General features: G+C 41.2%; 1 protein-coding gene across 2 annotated transcripts; it reads left to right on the forward strand.

Annotated features, from left to right (window-relative positions):
- The first annotated feature begins 7,926 nt into the window (after positions 1-7,926).
- csnk1db (casein kinase 1, delta b) lies at positions 7,927-20,827 on the forward strand. 2 transcript variants are annotated; one of them, XM_069664219.1, is made up of 10 exons: positions 7,927-8,395; positions 11,916-12,026; positions 12,942-13,090; positions 13,693-13,921; positions 14,052-14,222; positions 14,339-14,487; positions 15,122-15,290; positions 15,721-15,860; positions 16,340-16,410; positions 19,209-20,827. In XM_069664219.1, the coding sequence occupies exons 1-9, from the start codon at positions 8,320-8,322 to the stop codon at positions 16,370-16,372; spliced, it is 1,227 nt and encodes a 408-aa protein (XP_069520320.1). In that variant the 5' UTR covers positions 7,927-8,319; the 3' UTR covers positions 16,373-16,410; positions 19,209-20,827. The 2 variants fall into 2 exon arrangements, with proteins under 2 accessions (XP_069520320.1, XP_069520319.1); XM_069664218.1 differs by lacking the exon at positions 16,340-16,410.
- Positions 20,828-20,905: the final 78 nt, after the last annotated feature.

Raw genomic sequence — 20,905 nt, forward strand, 5'->3', positions numbered from 1 at the left:
AGCCGGCAGTTAGTGCTAAGCGACTTCCTTTTCCGCGTGCTGCATTGTTTACAGAAAAAGAACCCGTTTTTCTTGTGATTTATTTGCCGAAATTCCAACATCATGATTCAGCAAAAGAAAAAATGAAGCCTTGTCAGGTCAGTCCTCAAGAGGAGAAGAAAACTACTTTTAAAATGCTCATTTGTTGGACGGAGTTCGGATGGACCATGTCTGTTGCATTCGAGGAAGTCGAAAATCTGCTCTGCTACCAGCCTCGTCAACAAGCCCCCCCGCCGCCCACGTGATATGGACTCTCATCCAGCGCCTCAGTCACTCAACATTCAGACTCTATGCGTTACATTAACGCAAACTGGACTTTTATATTGTCTATTACGCAGACTACATCAGTCTGCCTCCTTGCTTACATCCATCTGTTCTAAGCAGACATTTCTTTGGCACGACTTTGATTGCAACACATTTATTATTATTATTACTATCCTTATAATTAAACTTGAAGCTTGCTGCTGAGAAGCCGAGAACTGCACAGGTTCTTCCTGAATTTCTAGTTGTTAAAAGTAACGTTACACAGAAGTAAATTCAACACTTCCTAGGACGGGACCGGTAATTTCCATGGATTCATGAGAAGGATTAAAATCCTAATTGCTGATCCCAACTATTGTCTCGCTCTTTTTACTTTAGTCTCGATGTTTCTTGCAGAGCTACCCGTGTCTGCTTTTTACTTGCGGTCAAATTGTGCAGCTGGTCAGAGAGCTGAGGAGAGACGGTGAAAAACCTCAAAATGAAAACGAGAAGAAAACTGCAGACAGCACAACGTGAGACATCTTTTTTACAACATTAAGAGATTTAAGATACACTCAACTGAGTTACAACATTTATATGTGTTAATGAGAGATGTGCTCTGCTTGCTCTAGTGTTTGAACAAAATATTATACAATTTTGATGTCAAATAAATTGATTGATTGAATACACTTGGACAAACTTGTTGATCTGATTAGAATTCGGTGATCAAAGCAGGGGCGCCGCCAGGAATTCTGGGCCCCATGAAAAGAAAAGCAAGCAAAGCAATAAATAACTTTGTTTTACAGCCAAGAAAATTGTGGATACATAAGTTTAAACTGTAGTTGTTTCATTCAGCATGGGCATATGCTTTTGACCTGCCTATCATGCACAATATTGCCCTTCAAACTGCCCAGCTCTTGAAACAAGATTATTTGAAGACAAGTGTAACAACAAGGGGAGCTTATTTGGAATAAGTTAACCTCTCAAAGTGAAAAAAAAACCCTCTAGACACTACAGTTTACTTTCAATCAGATTCAGCCACACTTGATGCTATGACCCTAAAATTTGACCTACTTCTTTTAACACTCCAAAAATAGTCGTACTTGAAATTAAGTACACCATTTGTCTGGCATTAGCAGGCTCAGTCTTAAAGCTAGTGCGAAGCCAGCTATATCATATGAATCTAGAGATTCATCTCTAAATTAATCTCTATCAACAGATTCAATTACAATTGTAATGAATCCATTGATATTAGATTTGTTGCGCTAGCTCACTGGGATAAATATCGCTCCAAAGTTAACTGACTTCATAGTGAGGTAATGTTTATAAATATAATGTCCTATGAGATTGTACCTATGATGCTGAGTAATTTATGAATATGATTTATGACTTTTATATAAAACACAAATATAATCCAAGCTAGACTCCTGCTTCTTTCTTAAACCAATTTAAAACTGTGTAAGTTGTGCTCACCTTTCTTTTGAAAGAAACTAAATGCTGGTTTCCCTCAGCTTGCTTTCTTTCTTTTCTCTTTTGTAACCCTGACTTTTCTGTCTTTGGGGGAGACATGGAGCTGTGGCCTGCAACATCACTCACTCTAGACTGACTGCTGACCGATCAATCCAGTTGACTGGCGCAGGGCGGACTAAACCATTTTGCACATTTAGTAGGGGTGAGAGGGGCCTCTGAGAGAGACTCCAAACTTGAGAAAGGAATTCTGAATGTTTGTTTATCTATTCAGACAATTTTAGTTAACCTATGACAGTCAACATCAACTTAGAGAGAAGACAATCCCCTCCCCACTCGGGCCCTGGGTAGTCAGTCTCACTTCCCCCCCCTCTAAGACGCCCATGGATCAAAGGTCAAAGGTCACTGTGACATCAGTACACATTTTTAGGCAACATCCAAGTAATCCAACGCTAACTATGACAAAAATTCACACAAATATCTAAAAGGATAAAATGATGACGTTTCGTATTTAAAAGGTCAGAGATCAACGTAACTATGACATCAACTATTGCACCGTAAACTAACGTACACAAGTGAAGCATGAACTCATTTAAATAATTCAACTTGTTTGTTTCATAGAACTGAGACACCAACAGACATTCACCTGAACAAGAACAACTAAGACTCACTCAGTGAAGTCAAATCAGTTTTATTCATTCATCAATTCATTACGATGCACAGTCCGGCTCTGAGACGGAGATAAAATGTATTTACAACAAAAGCAGTCACAACTAACAAAAACAAGTAGATATAGAATATGTGAAGCCAGTCGTGTAGGGTGGATGAGTGGAAATGATCTGTATGGCTGTTGTGCTCTGAAAACAAAGAAAAGGAAACGAAGTGCAGCTCAGAGGTGTGAGGTGAGAGGAGCTTCATCGAACCTGTAGGTGCTTTTTGCACAGGAAAACGTCTGGTTTCCGTTTGTAGTCTGAGTAGTTTTTGGCCAAACACGTTGGTCACTGTAGTCCTGTCTGATGATCATTTCCTCCTCTTCATCATCTTCATTCAATCATTAAAATAAACCCTGTTAGTTTAGTGGATGTGTTCTGTCACTGACTGCTGTGACTGATGTCATTGCTCCTCTCCTCCAGGAGGAGGCGCTGTAGGACAAACAAACAAACACAGCTGCTTTGTGCAGGTTTTCATGGAAACAAGAAGCTAAGTGAGCAGTGCTGAAGCTGTTGTAACATGTAGACACGTTGTTGTTGTTGTTGAGCGTGTGTTTGTTTGTCAGTATGCAGAGTGTAAAAAGACCGGGTCCCGCTGTATTACTCAGGCTGCACTACAGCGTCTATTCACAGGCGCGAGCCCACTACTGAGCGGCACGGGGGCTTTGACCTGCTCCGTTTCCGACCTGGGCCGGTGCACCCCTCCTTGGACGACCTGGTGGTCCCGGGCTCCCCCAGGAGCACCATATCGATACCGAGCTTAGTGCGGACACCCGATCGACATAGTCCGCTGCAGCTCAGAGCTCCTGAGCTCAAGCGATCCTCCAGCCTCAGCCTCCCGGTAGCTTGGATTACAGGCGCGCGCCACCGCACCCGGCGAGAGATCCCCTCATTCATAGAGGGTTTGGGGTTTGGAAGACGTGACGTCACCAGGAAGCACGCTCAGGCTGATCAGAGTCTTCATAAATTTACTGCAGCTTCCTCAATTATAAAATATTTCACTGATAGATAAAAACAGTGTTTCATCTTCATCATAAGCACAATCACACATTCATCAGTTATGACTTCCATAATGCGCTGCTGTTTGTTAGAGGAAACAAATGTCATCCATCTAATGTATAATGATGGAGGTGTCATGTTTTTATAGGTGGATTGTTTTCTAAGTCTTTAATTCTTTGGTTTTACGTAGCAAATATCTACATATTAAAAGGTGCTCCATATGATTTACAAACCTTTTATTTGGTATTTTCTCACCCAAAATTAAACACATTGCAAAATAAGTCTCGTATCAGAAAAAAAAAGCACCCCCAATTAAGTTTATTGCACCCACTTGTTCACATGGAGGTGCTGCACCTAGCTGGATTACTCAGTTAGCTTGGTTAGTTGCATGATACAACTTAATCCGTGTTTGTGTGATATATGTCATAAATATTGTATTGGATCCCAACTAAAATTTAAAACATCAAAATGACACAAAAACTCAAACTATTGAGGCAGCAGGAGACCTGCAGCCAGGTCCCGTGTTGTTCATTTAAAATGTGTTATAATATTCTAAAACTCTGAGCTTTTTTAAATTGTTTGTAAGATCAATCGAGTTATTTTCTAAATATATTTTTGACTCTGAATGCATCCTGATGACGTCAAGTCGTCAAAACCCCAAACCCTCTATGAATGAAGGGATCTCTCGCCGGGTGCGGTGGCGCGCGCCTGTAATCCAAGCTACCGGGAGGCTGAGGCTGGAGGATCGCTTGAGCTCAGGAGCCCTGAGCTGCAGCGGACCATGTCGATCGGGTGCCCGCACTAAGTTCGGTGTCGATATGGTGCCCCTGGGGGAGCCCGGGACCACCCGGTCGCCCAAGGAGGGGTGCACCGGCCCAGCTCGGAAACGGAGCAGGTCAAAGCCCCCGTGCCGCTCAGTAGCGGGCTCGCGCCTGTGAATAGACGCCGTAGTGCAGCCTGAGTAATACAGCGGGACCCGGTCTTTTTACACTCTGCATACTGGCAAACAAACGCACGCTCAACAGCAACGTGTCTACATGTTACAACAGCTTCAGCACTGCTCACTTAGCTTCTTGTTTCCATGAAAACCTGCACAAAGCAGCTGTGTTTGTTTGTTTGTCCTACAGCGCCTCCTCCTGGAGCACTTTACACACATCTTTGTAGGGATCCTAATGTTGTTAGAGACTTGGAATAACAATCGGAGCCTGTCACTGACAAAAAACAAACAAACAAACAAAACAAAACAAGCACTCTTAGTGGACGTCCTTTGATTGGGCACATTTGCCAGCAGGTATTTTGCTGCAGCCCTTACTGCCAGTTTTACAACAGCGAGCTGAAGTGATCTACTGGAGCAATCCCAAAACTTTTTGTAAAGTTAATTAACTAACTAAATACCCCAACGTTTTTAATTATAGGGCCCAGATTTAAAAAAATCTGGAACCATCCTTTAAGTCTTAATGATGTTAAAGCTTGAATGGCTCAGATAAACTGCTGTCTGCAGCTCTGGCTCAGCTACTGTAAAGACCTGATATTTCATGTGGGAGAGACAGTAGATGGCTTTGTTGTGTTTTAAACATTAGTGTATAGTTTTATTTTACTGAGCACAAAGCTTCTTAAAGATTAGATAATGATAAAGTGTTTCTCTTTATTTAAATAAGGATCAATCAGTGAGGGAGCTTAATAGTGCTGTACAGATACTGATCAGCCTTCAACACTGCAGCTGCTGGTTTGTTTTTCATTACTCGATGCAGCCTGTGCTTGCTCCATGTTGACGTCACATCTGTAAAACCCTCATGAAGGAAGTCTGATTGGATTAAAGCTCCTCAACTCTGGCAGCTCCCCATCCTGCTGAGAGTACACACTGTCCCACAGTGTGAGGAACATATGTTCTCTGTTTTTAAAAAGGTACTGTAAAGTCAGCATGTATTCTGTTCCTGTGTTAGTCTGCACAAAACAAATCTCTACATTAAGCCAAACAACACATGGAAAACTAGATTCTGTTCTCTTGTTGTTTTCAATCTGAATAAAAAGTAGTATTAAGTAATATGATCTTCCTCCTCTTAAGCTTCCAGGAAGTAAACACTACAGTTAGCTGTAACTTATGCCAGCATATGGGCAAGAAGCAGGAAGAACAGACTGCAAACATTCACATCCTTACTTGCTGTTTGCTCAGCATGTTTAGGACTGTGGAACAAAACTGGAGCACATATTCTGTGAACTGTATTTAGAAATATATAGTAAAAATCACACAAAGGCAAACTTTTTCAAGCAGATAACCACTTTTATTACACATTTATTTTCTTCAAAATGTGTGTATTACATAGTAAATTAATTTATTTTTTAATTTGCTGAAATCTGCAATATTTAGTTTGCTGTTTGTACAAAACTATACTTCTCAAACTGACAAAGTGTAAAAAGTATTACCACCAAGAAGTTTAGAGTTCATTATTAGAAACTTGAATCATTTTTAAGATCGTGAACACAGTTAGGTTGCCGTGAATTGTGAAGTAGAGACCACTATTCCTAGAGGAAGTGAACGCATCATTGAGATTCCAAGCAGAGCGTTGGTGTACACGTGCCGGCTTGTTATCCAATCTGGAGAACAACACAGGTCTGCCATGTGAGCTGCATTAGTGCTGTGTTGACTGGCTCACAGGCGACCAATGAGAAAAAATCTGAGGGGCCGGAGCGTACGCAGCCAATCAGAAAATTCTAAACTCACATCAGTGGGCGTGGCTAAGAGGCTGAATCTGACCTGATTTGGTTATGAGCCGGACACTCTCCGTCTGTCTATTTATCTCTTCTTTCTGGCTTTATATGTTAAAATAAACAGAATCCAAGTGTATACAAAGGGAAATTACAATTGACACTTCAGCTGCCTAATAACACGTCTTTCATTGTAATCAGTAATCAAACTGAAAGAGTCATATTAAGTCTTATAAGCTGTCTTTTACACTACTATTATTTCCTGAAAATATGTATTATGCAAGGCAGTTTAGAAAATATAAGTTCATAACTGATACTGTATGCTGACAATAAGGTTGTATTCCCATTTCTATACTCTGGTTTATTTAATCAAACCAACATTCTTTTATTCATTCAGTATAATTTTTTCTAGCGGTCGTTTGGCCTGAATAATGTGAATCATAAATGCTGTAACAGAACACAAAACTTTTAAGCCTCCTCTGATTCAGAACTCCTGACAGTTGAAACTGGTGTCACCAACAGCAGAACAAATTACACTCATAGTAATAGGGGTCAGATGTTTTTGGTAACCACAATCTCATATGCAAAGCAGAGAACAGCGTGTTAACATATCTCTGACTTGTTTGCCTTCATGCAAAACTACACACACTTGTTGCTGTGAGAAGAAAGGAAGTTAAGGTACAAGTGTACAAGCAAGATGTGAGAGAAAAGAGGTTCCATTATTGTTTGTCTGAATCACCCTGTCGTGGCATTGTAACATTAAAGGAGACTTTCAATGGCATTGTAGTGGTAATTCCATTCACTGTATTCACAGGACGGACTTTTCAATTGATGCCACGGGGGAAACCCAAATAATGTCATTCTGCTTTGTTTTTCCAGATTTAAAATTGTAGAAACTTTTGGCCGCTTCTTGATTGATCAGCAACTGAGAAGACAATGGGTAGTAAAAATCCAGAGGGATTCGGGCCATAATTCAAGATAAAACATCATATTTCATAAGCTGTTGTTAAACATCAGATAAGGTTAGCAGTCAGCTACTTTTAAGCTAACATTACCACTGACAGTCTTACGCAAAGAGGTATGGAAGGCCTAAATTCCACACTAAAGCTAATGTTAGCTCGAAAGGGGCTAAATGCTAATATAAGATGTTTTCAAATAGTAGCTAATGGGTTCTCAAACATGTTGTATTATTATAAGAGATAAAATAAGATAGAACTTAATCCTGAAGGACATTATTGTGCCAGATAGCTCCAAAAATATAATGAAAAAAATAAAATAAAAGTAGTATTTTGAAATATTGCCCAATTCAGAAGCTAGACCTCCAGAATTTCACTGTCTATTGTCTCTTCAGTTTCTTATCAATGATTGCGATTTGTCAGATTTCCCGCATCTATAGGATTTGCAACCTGGAACACAGCAATACAACTTTATCCTTTTGATAACAGCATTTCAGTTTGGGTTGCTGTGTGAATATGGTAAAAAAAAAAAAGTAGTAAAAGAAAAAAGTACAAAGCTAAACAATTATGATGTATTGTTTGGCCATAGCAGTCATAGTGCAATGCAGGCTAAATCCTCAGAATAACAGCTATGTAAATAACAAGAAGGTTCAATTGTTCTATCTGATCTACGTTTCCAAATGTATAAAAATGCCAGCCTTTTAATAACTTTACAGCCATATACTGTTTCGGGACATATCCCAGATCTGCCCTGGTTGCTAGGGGAAGTGACGTCAGCAGCGAATGACAGCTTTCACGGTGAAGGAAAAATCCGACAGCGGAGTGAAGCTGCGTACGATTGAGGATAAGTCTATCAACAAAATCCGTCTTCATCCTTTTTCTAACGGCCAGTAATGACTCCAAAATTACAGGGAACATAAACAGCGCGTTTTACACTATCGGATGATATAGATATTATCGGCATTCGTTTCTCGGAAAGATAGAAAAGGGATGGTGAAAATTGTATTGTTACAGAAGAACTGGGATTCTGGGGGACGGGGGAGTGTGAATCAAGGGGGGTTGTAAAGCTGTTCAGGAAGGTGGAATATTTGACGAGTCAACGGACGCAAACGGTTAAAATCTAAACATTTAGCATAAGCAACGTTAATTGTCAAGGTACAGACGACGCAACAGACGTAAGGTTAGGTAACGTTAACAGCGAAATGGAGCTGAGAGTGGGGAACAGATACAGACTGGGCAGAAAAATCGGAAGTGGATCTTTCGGGGACATCTATTTAGGTGAGTAAAATCTGGTATATTTTACTTGCTTAAACATTGACTAACAAGATGTTTACCTGCCTTTTATTATCAACCCCATACTGATCAAAATACACGAAATTCAGGTTGCATTAACCTCAGTTAACGCCAATAAGGTAGTTGTTAACGTTACTTTTACTTACCCCTGTTTAGCTGTGTTACTTTTACTATTTTAACGTTAAACTGTCATCTGAAATGAAGAAATGAGTCGACAAACATTGACTGTTTTGTGTCAATGCAGGTTAGACAGCTCAAATTATGTTAGCTTGTTAACTGACAGGTTACATAATAATACACTTGGCAGCCAACAGTTTAATTTTACTACTCAAAGAACCGATAAAATCTGATGGTTGTCATTGCAGTCGGTGAAAGAGTTTGCCAGCTTAATATACGAGTAGCCTAAGCTAGCTTGATCCCTGCTTTCTGTAAGCTAATTCCTGGTTTGGAGATGACACTAGCTTGACAGCTAACGTTAGCCAAGTCTGTCCTGTCCTCAGACCTGATCAACAGAAACTACTGTACCTACTACAAACAAACCTACCACCGCCTATTAGCTTAACTAGGTTGTTTCCTTTAATTCTTTCAGCCATTTAAAATATAGCCTATGTATTTACTGAAGCTAGTCATGTGAAAATGGTAAACATAAACACTTGCCACACTGGTTTTTCTAGTTAATGGGGGCATCAGTTAGATGCTAAATAGCCATTGCTATGCAGACTTAAAGCTCCTGTGAGGAGTTTTTTTGATGATTATGAAACAGACTGAAATGAATTCTGATGTCTCTATATGACCTACCAAAGCAAACCAGACCATCAGCGAAAAGATTGATTATTTCTATGTAGTTATTTTTAATGCCTGAAACCGCTGGCAGGGAGGTAGGTGTCAGACAAAGTGATTAACTGCATGCTGCCTGTGTTTACATTTTCCAGATACATATGACTGTTAAAGAAAGCAGGATGAGTTTTTTGTTAAAAAACACCATTTAAAGTAATAATCTCGAAGATTTTCATTTAAATGAATCTTTGTTAAGTCACTATCTATCGCCTAATGAGGTAACACAATGGTGATTGAGCCTATGGCCCACTTATGAAAACCTCTGCATTTGCAGTATATACTATTATAATGGACTGGGTGTCTGGTGCGACATTCGCAGAAAAAATCACAAGCAGCGCCCAGTTAGTGACGCGTTTTCCATCATCCAGCAGTGGTTGGTCTGCCAGAGAGGGTAGGTGGAGCTAAGTGGTTGCTTTTCCGGTCTCTGCAAGTGTTGCGAGTAAACAGTAATCTACTATGGCTGAACAAACAAAGAAAAGATGGATGACTACAGATACAACGTCAAACATAATTGAAAATCTAAAGAAAAAGAAAAAATTTGACGCTAAGATGAAGGCAAACAGTCTAAAAAGGAAAGCGACCGTCAGCCAGGAAAATCAAGAGTTACAAATGGTGCCAACCGTAGACAACTCGTTATCTTGGACGTAAGCGCCCGCATTTGCTTTTTATTGCCATAAGGTGCTGCCAAAGAGAACGAAACTGAGTACTTCGAGATTATCAGTTTAAGCATGCAGGACAAAATCAGCAAAGAGATAAGAAATACAGCTTTGTACAAAGGGGTTGCCAAATCAACACAAACGGAAAGTTCCTCACAGCAGTTATTCACAGGGAATATGTTTCATTCTTGCCATGGTATAACAAGATGTCAGAGAAGTTGACTCAGCATAACCTATGTGTGGTCACAGAGCCTGTGATAATGGTGTCTAGATGTTAACATCATGTGACCTTCATGGTCATGACAACAGCAGCTAACAAAGCAGACAGGAGCAGCATACGTCAGAGGACCTGCAACAGCAAGATAGAATTGTGTGTTTTTTATTTCCGACAATTGTGTAACCCAGTGCATCTCAAACTTTTTCCTACCCCCTTTAAAAGATATTTTCATCCAAGTAACCCCTGACGAGCCTCAATACAGTGTTGCATCTTCAGTGTAAGATTAATTGCAACCTTTATAACTGAAAAAAAAAACACTTCTTTAGGTGCACTGGCTTCATGCACCTGATCGCTTATTTCTCCCTGTAAAAAAGTACAAAGCATAACATATTTTTCCACATATTGGTGATATCTTGTAGGCACTGTTTTTTGCCTTATTACATTGTTTTTGTTTTCTAACAAACAATGTAATAAACAAAAATAAACTTGAATTGTTTATGGCAGTAATAATGGCAATATTAAATATAAAAGTGGGTTTATTAAATCTACATTTACAGTTTTTATGGAACTCTGTTGTCCTGATAGCGATACCAGTATAAGAATTGGCCTCCATTAATGTTGCCCCAGGTTTAATTGATTATTATAAAGAAAAATAGTATTTTGGTCAAATATCAGAAGTGCTAAATCAAGTCTCAGCCAGCTGGAGGGGCGTGCCATTTGTTTGATTGACAGCAGCTGGCAGGCAGATGTAGTTTGATAGGGCCAGTTTTCCTGCCCTACTCCATGGGGTTATTCCTCTAGTTCATAAAGACTGACATATTTACGATACGAGTCAGTTTATATTTTTTGGTCAGATGTGTTCCAAAGGTTGAAAACAGTCTTTCTGCTATTTGAGCAAACAAAGAAAAAAACTGACACGTCTCCCATACCATCCTGAGCCCCCCTTGAGATATAGAGTCTGTATCATTGCTAACTAAACCGCTGAAGTGAAAGCAGGAGAGGCTCTCCAATAAAAGCACGTTTTAAGGAGGGACTTAGAAGAGATCACTGACTCTGCCGACCTGATTTCCCCGGGTAGATCGTCATAGAGCCCTAATACGGCAGACATGCAATTAATCCTACCTTCATGAAGGTTATAGTGTTTTGCAGAAACTGTTTATGCAACTATTTGATCATTTTTGGGTGTGTAGCTTTTGGTGTTTTTCTTGCAGTACTTCTTATCCGCCTTCCACAGATTTTAACCCAAACTCTGTGTTCTGCATCAGCTCTGTCCTTCATACCAGCTGTAACACCTGATGCCTTTTCACGCTTAATCTTTAATCTTGGCCTTATTTAACATGACCTTTCTAGTAGTGCAAAACCAGACACTAATTGTTCCTCTTAAAATCCAGGGAAGACCTGCCCTCTGACTTTGTTTTGACTCGCTGCAGGGCAGGGATGGGCCTGGACCTGTTCCTTAATAGTCACGTTTTGTTACTATTGTGTAGGAAGCAGATTATGATGGAGAAAAAGTTTTAGTTTTAAATGCAAATTCAAACTTTGCATTATTATTTTTATGTATACAAGCTGCACGGTGGAGCTTATGTTGTATGCCACTCTCTAGGGAAAAGTCTAAATATACATCAATACATCCCAGCTTTTATCATTTAAAAAAACAGCAGAAAGATAATGTCTGATTACGGTAATCCACAGCTTCAACTATCTGCATATCTAGATGCCACTTCTGGTCTGTGATTGGGTGAACTGATCCTTTAAAGTGAGCACAAGTGTTGTAACATTTTTTTTCCATTTCAAGGCACGGACATTTCAGTTGGTGAGGAGGTTGCCATAAAGTTGGAATGCGTGAAGACCAAACACCCCCAGCTCCACATCGAGAGCAAGATCTACAAGATGATGCAAGGAGGAGGTGACTTATCAGCTCACATGCTCACTGGAATTGTACTCACCATCCCATCCCTCATCACATCCTCTCTCTCTCGAGATTTATTTACTCCTTTTGATACATATATAGATGCATCATCTATTTTTTTCTTGCACCCATAATATCTGCTTCCTTGTAATCCTCTTCCTCATTGATTCTCCCCTCTCCAGTCCACCCACCACTGTCTTCCTGCTCTATGTTAGTATGATGCATACATGGCTTTAGCAGCTAGTGATCCACATGAGTCACTAGCTCTACTAAGCTGAGGTAGAAAGACTGACTACAACTGTAAATTATATGGACAAGTGAACATAAATTTCTAATAAAATAAGTGTTGCATTTTTCACAGAAAAAGAAACGGACAACAAGCGTAGTACAAACAGAAACCAGAACACTTGCCATCCCTAAAATCCACGTCCCTGCCTACAGATTCTACATTTCTATGCAGAATCTGTAAATAGAGATTAGGTTAGGATTAATCGTTCACCGGTAAAATAACAGAACAAAGCAGTTTTACTTTAAAAATGTCAGACATAAAAGGATGAGCCTTTATCGCAGCAGCCAGGTTGTGATTCAAACCAGAGCCCTTTGCTCGTCTCCTCTCTCTCCTCTGTTTTTCCTGTCCTCATCTGTCTGCGCCTCTAGATAATAAAATAAAGTTCTGTCATATTCATTCTCTGTATGTATTTTAACCTGTTTACTGGATTAACCTAAGCCAGGCCATACAACAATGATAGAAATAGTAGCAAATCCATACAGTGTTAGTAGTATATATTTCTATTAAAAAAAAAAATAATGTTTTGAATTTCAAATCAATAATCTGTATCACACATCATGAGGCATTCTTTACACTGGATTTTGTGTTGTAACTTATTGAAAGTGAATGCCTTGTTTTTGCAGTGGGCATCCCCACAATAAAGTGGTGTGGAGCGGAAGGTGACTACAATGTGATGGTGATGGAGCTGCTGGGGCCCAGTCTGGAGGATCTCTTCAACTTCTGCTCCCGCAAGTTCAGCCTCAAGACAGTCCTGCTGCTCGCCGATCAGATGGTGAGACTGCCCACCCCTTTAAAAGTCACTGGTTCTTAACCTTCAGACCTCTGCCTGTACTTATTCCTCATACACACTTTCTTCCAATAATCCAGAGCTGCTGAGAAGTACAAATTAGTTCATTTGAATCCGAGGAGATAGACGCCTCTTCCACTAACGAGATATTCGCACAGAAAGTGATTTGTAGATTATATTTCGGAGACTAGCAGAAACATAATTTTCTTTCTAAATAATCAAACTTTGTTCAGTTGTTTCAGAAGTTATCTGACTGAGCAAATCTTTTAAATGTATTGTTGTTTATGTGTTGTGCAAAACCTTTAAGTTGATATGGAAAACCTTTGATCCCAAACATCCTGATCACAGCAGAAGGGGAGCTTTGCGGTTCTTCCAATCCAGATGAAACTTTTTGAACAACAGGGCCCTTTTTATGCAAATGAAGCAAATGAAACAAGGTTAATAATTCTTAGTTAAAATAAAGAGAAAAGACTTCATAAAATCTGCCCTCTCCAAAATGTGATTTAACTGCTGTGTACAGACTAAGCTGTCAGTTTATTAACATGGTTTATGACCTTATTCGTCTGTTTTCTTCTTCATCACTACAGATCAGTCGCATTGAGTACATTCACTCCAAGAACTTCATCCACAGAGATGTGAAGCCTGATAACTTCCTGATGGGACTCGGCAAAAAGGGCAATCTTGTCTACATTATTGACTTTGGACTGGCCAAAAAGTATCGTGACGCTCGCACGCACCAGCACATCCCCTACCGCGAGAACAAGAACCTGACCGGCACTGCACGCTACGCCTCCATCAACACACATCTGGGGATCGGTAAAAACAAATCACCTGATATATTTTGAACATGATCACTTACTTTACAGCTTTTTTTAGACAATGAATTTATGATATTTCCTGAGGAATGACACTTTGTCTTACTCTTGTCTGTTGTTTCCCTCTACAGAGCAGTCCAGGCGTGATGACCTGGAGTCTTTGGGCTACGTTCTCATGTATTTCAATCTGGGCTCGCTGCCCTGGCAAGGCCTCAAGGCCGCCACCAAGAGGCAGAAGTATGAACGCATCAGTGAGAAGAAAATGTCCACCCCCATTGAGGTGCTGTGCAAGGGATACCCCTGTGAGTTTCACATTATTTTATACCTTTTTATTGATAACATAATATCATATTGACTTGTAATAATCTGAAACAGCCTGGCCATAAGCAAAGAGACATTTTCTCCCTCTTTTTTGCAGCTGAATTTGCAACCTACCTGAATTTCTGTCGCTCCCTGCGCTTCGATGACAAGCCGGACTACTCGTACCTGCGGCAGCTCTTCAGGAACTTGTTCCACAGACAGGGCTTCTCTTATGACTACGTATTTGACTGGAACATGCTCAAGTTTGTGAGTACTAATGTCTGAACTCTTCTGTTGTTGAATCATTAGCTACAGTATATATCACTACACGTTTGTAGTCAATATTTATCAATTGTATCGGTCAATGTAGCCTTTAAAAAAAATAGACATTGGCATCAAATATTTTATCTCAGTCACCTTACTGTATTCTATTCAGGCCTTCATATTAAATCAATCGTGTTTGATATTATCAGACGTTTACAGCAAAGATTCGGCAACCAATAGAAGTCCTCTTCGCCACCGAACAGGAAGCAGCTAACCGGTTAGACAGTAAACCTGGAGGGGCTTGTTGTCAGGACACAGTGTTATCGCCGTGACAGTTAGCTTCATGGAATCAAGCAAAGTGTGCATCCTGGTAGCTCATAATGCTAACCCAGCAAACGTAAAGGCCTCAATCTGAAAATGCAAACCTCTGCACACACATGTTTTTAGATGTGAGAGGGTGTCAGCAGGTTCACATTTTTTGGCTGTCACTGAAATATCTCAGCAACTATCGGATGGATTACGATGACATTTTGTAAAGACATCCTTGTTGCCTCTTTTGACGACTCCTTCGTGTTCCTATGACTTTAATTGGGGGTGCCGCCAGCTCGCAGGTGTTGATTGTAATTGTCATCTGCAGGGGGCCAACCGTGCAGCAGAAGAAGCAGAGAGAGAGCGTCGGGACCGAGAGGACCGGCTGAGGCACGGCAGGAACCCAGGAGCCAGAGGAATACCTGCCGCATCAGGACGACCACGAGGAACGCAGGACGGAGCCCCGCCCACCCCGCTTACACCCACCTCACACACAGGTGAGTTCACTCTCCCCTGGGCTCTATGTCTTCCAGTAGTTGTGGCATGATGCTTGTACAATGTGTATATATATAATATAATATATAATATGTGCTCTGTTCAGATTGTTAGCATAATAATAGTGGAAATAATTTAGATGTTTTCTTCATGAAAGACTGATCACCTTTAGTCAGTTGATATTTTATATTGTAAATAGATAATGTCAACACAAATACAAATAAATTGATTAGCTGTTTGTTAAATAAAAATGCAGTTTGACTTATTTTGTGTTTTGTGGCATAGAATATGTTTTGGTGTCATTACACAATCGCAGGCACTTGAATCAAAAGTGATCAAGCGGTGCTCCGGCCTGTTCGTGTGGGAGCATCGTATCCAGCCCGTTTTAAACATAGATGATGCTGATGCCGTTCTTTTGTCTCTGATCTCCAGCGAACACGTCCCCTCGACAAGTGTCCGGTATGGAGCGTGAACGAAAGGTCAGCATGCGACTTCACCGCGGTGCTCCTGTCAACGTGTCCTCCTCGGATCTGACAGGACGGCAGGACACGTCCCGCATGTCCACCTCACAGGTACAAGACCCCCCCTGACACACACATGCTTTATTTTTAAAGTGTCCCCTAAGCCATTAGTATGGGCGGAAAGAAGAAATAGCACTTACTGTATGTTATTCCTCCTCACCCAATGTTAGGCTTCAAGTCTAAGCCCTAATCTACATTCACAGCTGGAAGAATTACATTTTTAAGTTCATTGAACTCTTTCTTCATGGAAGGTCTTTCTTGCTACTTTATAAGATAATACATTAGTCTCTGGGTAATGGAGAGGGATGCTCATGGAGTTCTTGTCTAACATGTTTTAGAAAAGTCTGATGTGTAGTGCTTCACACAGAGCAAAGTCTAGGTGTATATATCTGTACAGCCCAACAGCCTCTTGGCTCTTGTCAGAGAGAAGTGCTACTATTCAGCCAGTTTTCTCCAGGTGTGTAGTTGGTGCAGGATGTGGGTTCTGACTTGACTTGTTGGGCCTTCTCTCTCCCTCCCCCCAACCTCAGAATAGCATTCCCTACGAGCATCACGCCAAGTAGACGCTCGCCACGTCCTTGTGTGACGGAGGCAACATCGGGTGAGTCCGTCCCCAAAGCACCAGGGATGCATGGGTCTAAACTCCAGTTCCACACAGGGCTGCCTCCGATTCTGTGTTCAGTCCTGGTTCCTGCATTTCTCTTCCAGCCTTGTGTCTCGCATCTTTATCTCAGACCAGTTCTCTAAGTAGGCACAAGAAGAAAAAGTGGTGGGTATATAGCAGCATTAACAGGTTAAATACAAAGTAGCACTACCTGGAATCAGGACTGAACACATGGAAGATGCTCAATCATCCGCCTGTGAGCTGGATGTCCAGTATGGGATTGAGACTTCCCTGCATTTTTTAAACTTGGACCCTTGTTTGCATATTTCAGGGTGTAAATGAATCATAGGTGCAAAAAGTTTTGGAGTTGATCCAGTAGGTTGCTTCTTTTGACAGCTGTGACACGGGCTGTAATGGCTGCAAAGGATCTCTACAGAGATAGACCGCTTTGTTAGAGTGAGATGCTTTTTTTATTTTAGACCAGAAATAGTCCTTACGTCGCTCTCTTCAAAGTCTTAAAGAAAAACCTCTATCTCTGTAGGGATGTATTATGCTCAGCCCATTTCATGGCTGCAGTCTGAATCAAAACCAAAACTCTTAATACCTAGATCATAAAGACCCCGAAATGTGTAAATATAGGCCCCAGGTTTAACTGGATTTACCCTTTTTAACTTGAATGTCCAGTTATTGATGTCTTATTACACAATAACTACACAGCCACGGGGTATTACATCTACCTGGCTGTTGATGACATCATATCTGTCTCATTGAACCGTCAGATAGCGACTGAGCAGGAGGGAGCAGTCCTGTGAGAACTGGAGTGGATAATGCATCGTAGTGCATCAGAGCCTAAGAGTGTTACTCCCTCATTGCCGATTCAGGGTTGCCCCTTTTAATCAGCTCTGTGCCTGTGGCTTGTTGCTTGCGCTGTTGGTTTGATGCCTGAAGCCACATCGATCAGATGGCAGGCCTGCAGCTGTAGCATCCAGAGGAATCTACCTCCCTACACCACCCCCCCCCACCCCCCACCCCCCACCCCCTCCAGCCTTGCTTGGTGCAGACCAGTGTTATTTCACCTGCAGTTTTCTGCCTCCCTGGTTTTTCACATGAAACACTTGCATGGTATGAAGCTACTTGTTTGCAAGTCAATGTTAAGCTTTCTCATGGCTGTGGCTTTAAGCATGTCAGCAATAGTTTGGAGAGGGAGGGGATAAAAGTCAGATAAACGTGTTTCAATTTCCGGCGTTGCTCAGACAGTGTTCCCTGGTGTACCACAGAGAGATACGACCTTGTATTTGCATGAACTGTAGGTTTGTTCCTGTAATAAACAGGACAAAGACAACCAGTTGACTTGTCAGACTCAGACCAGTAAAGCCTCATATAAGTCTTTTGCACTACAGGAACTTAACAACCTGTAACTATGTAGCCATTGTCATAGGGTCTGCTTCTGTGTCTCCTGAACTCCCCTTACAAAACACAGCAAACACCACACTTAAAGGGCCAGTTCGCTGATTTTTAACCTCAGTCCTATCATGCTATTATGGTGAGCCAATGCCATTATGGTAGGAAAAAAATTTAATTTCCCTCTGCGCCTTTGGAGGACGCTATCCACTTCTCCAATGGGCCCTGAAAAACCTCCCCCAGACTACTTAAAACGCGTCATCTGGTGGAGGCCAGGGAGCTTTCTAAACTACACTTCCTCAGTCTAGGACGCCGCCTCCAATGTCATGTCTCGTTCAAAATCGTCAAGTTTGAAATGTAGTTTTTTAGAAGATTAGAAGATTGTATTTTGGATTCTGTACCGCTCTGAATCATTGCCTGCAGCGATCCTTGACTGGAAAACACTAGTATATCCCTCCAGCGTCTCTCGCTGGGCAGTTTCTTTCAGAGGGAGGGTGTAATGCTTGTGGGTGTTGTAGGAATGTAGAATGGGCGAAATCACGAGCTGTTTGTACAACTTTCTCCACAGCTATGGCACCAATTTCAAATGTTATTGCTTTATCGATTACAGAGAACATCAGCTTTGACTGACAGCGGCTTTTTCCAGGAGCAAACTGCTCCTTTAACAGTGCAATCAATGTAAAAGCAGTGCTAAATAGTCTGATTCAATAAATCCTAATTTAAATGTTATTTATTGTGCTGCAATGTTCCACACATGTCTGTGTAAACAAGAAATTGTTTGCACTCCCTTTTAAGTCTATCCTGATAGGAGGCCTGCAGTAACCAGGTTCATTACCTCACTGACTAAAGCAGTTTCATGCTGACATTAGTTCAGCTCCTTTTTAAGATCTCAGCTTGTTTTAGGTTGGGATTCCATCATTGTTCGTCGCTGAGCAAAGCAGGTTAAAAATGACGAGACTTGGAACACTTGGAGAGCAGTCGAAATGTTTTAATGTCTGGCCAGCAGCAAGTACTGTTCAATGTAATGTGAAAGTTCAGAGTGGGTACTGTCGTAGTTTATCCCTTCAGTGTCTTATTAGGATGTCATGATAAAGAACTTTTTTTAAAGTGTCCAGGGCCAGAAAATGTTGGGATATGGTTAATGGCCTTGCCTGGTTACAGCCCTGCAGCTGTGTTTTCAGGTTGTAAATTCTTCTGTCTTTGGCTTCACTTTTAGGTCACATGATGGCATAAAAATGCATTTAAAGGATGCATTTAATGGGTTTTGTAGACATGTTTAAATCTAAAGTAGGGCAGCACAGAGAACATGGAAAGCTTAATGTGTCACTGACTGAGAGCAACTGAAGTGTTTGTATGTTTGTTTTTGACTCTCTGGCTTCCTGTGTTTCCTGCAGATGGTGTCCGGTGTACCGCCTGCTGGTCTCCATCTTCTAGCTCCTCGATGAGCTCCCACAATGCAACCTGGCGAGAAAAGGCCTGAAGCAATCTGACATACTAATACTACAACTACCACCATGAATTACTACAGCTATCATTGGAAGCCAGCTTCTGACTGGGCACAAACTGCTCTCTGACTTCCCTCCCCCCGTCTGTCTCTCTCTCCCTCACTCCTCCTGTTTCTGTGTCCGTCTGACCTCCCGAAACATTAAGGATGTCGGACCTCGGAGCTGTTCTCTGTCCACTTTTTCAGGACACACTTGCACAACCCTTCACAAGCTTTGTCCTGGACGAACATGGCGGCCTGATAGTCTTTTCTAGGACACTAACTGACTGATGAAACAACAACACAGGCTCCTCTGTCCTCTGTGGAAACTTTATGATCCAACATTTCCACCGTCACTGTCGGCTTCAAATTGTTTTTTTGCTTTTTTTTTTTGCAGTAAGGTGTAACCAGCAGCTCTTCATTGTGTATATATATGTATGGGTAGTTTTTTGGGTGTGATGCTTTTCATTGGTATTTGCAGTTTTCATTCCCTCCTCCGTCAGTACCAGCCACGTTTCCTGTTTTTTAATAACCACCACTGATGGCTCTCGTCAGTAACTCTATAGCCATTTGTATTGAATAAAAAGAAAGTACTTCTTTGCATGTTTAAGAGCTGAACCTTCTGAGTCAGGTGTGGAGGCTCGAGCCAGTTTGAACCCATCAACGTACCAAACATGCTTTGGTATCTTGGGTGCAGGAGGATGTGTATTCACTCATTAGTCGACGAGATGTTCTGTCTGTTCAGCTCCAGATGTGCGCTGGTGTTCTGTCCAATGAGCCCCGCCCCCTGTGTGAGTGTTCGGTACAAAAGAAGTGCACTTTACGAGGGGGCGAGGGCATCATCTGACACATTTGACCAGATGTCCATTCACCGTGTACAGATAAACAATCAGATTTTCTTACCTGTATTATTTGGAAGCTGTGAATTAACTTGTAATATTGATGTGTAAATGTTTTCTCATACTTTTTGTTTCACTGACTTGTAGGGATGAATTCTGAGCTCGCTCCAGGAGCTCTGGGCCGCCCTTTAGTGTTGAAATGTCCCATCAGTCTGCCCCTCTTCATAGCCGTGGAGTTATTGCAGAAAGCAGAGATGTTGCACTGAATGTGAAAGACATTTTGTACTACATGCTGTCCTGTCACAGCTCCTGCTCTCCGTACGGGAGGTCCAGTGATCCCGCATCAACAGAAAAAGCATTTTTGTTGTTGAGAGGAAAGCTGACCTCCTTCCTCCCTGGGCTTCTCCTGCAGCGTCGTTTTCGGGGTTTTATATTCGACTCAACTCGTCTGACACAAATACTAATCCTCTACTCCTGTCAGAGCGTAACGGCCCTGTTGTAATTCATTCTTGCTGCTGCTCATACTCTAAATAGTTTTTGATTTTGACCCTTGACCGCTTTGGTCAGACACTCTACACCTATTGAATTATAAGTATGTAAGCAAACGGATCAGCAAGATTTACTTTCTCACATTTATATTTGCCACTGTATTTGTGTACTTAAACTGTAAATAAATGAATTACTTGTACCTTTTTTCTACATGTTGTATTACTTTATAGAAGGACCAGTTACCAAAAAGGATTTTTGTCATAAAAAATTGACACAAATA

This window comes from Semicossyphus pulcher, unplaced genomic scaffold (genome assembly GCF_022749685.1).
Source record: "Semicossyphus pulcher isolate SPU_LCO1_2020_fin unplaced genomic scaffold, fSemPul1.0.p SCAF_16, whole genome shotgun sequence".
Taxonomy (NCBI): Eukaryota; Metazoa; Chordata; class Actinopteri; order Labriformes; family Labridae; genus Semicossyphus; species Semicossyphus pulcher.

Coding starts and splice junctions, on each gene's coding strand:
- csnk1db (XM_069664218.1), top strand. CDS start 8,320: ATGGAGCTGAGAGTGGGGAACAGATACAGACTGGGCAGAAAAATCGGA. Junction 14,488..15,121: donor ACTGGAACATGCTCAAGTTT/GTGAGTACTAAT, acceptor TGTCATCTGCAG/GGGGCCAACCGTGCAGCAGA. Junction 15,291..15,720: donor TACACCCACCTCACACACAG/GTGAGTTCACTC, acceptor TCTGATCTCCAG/CGAACACGTCCCCTCGACAA.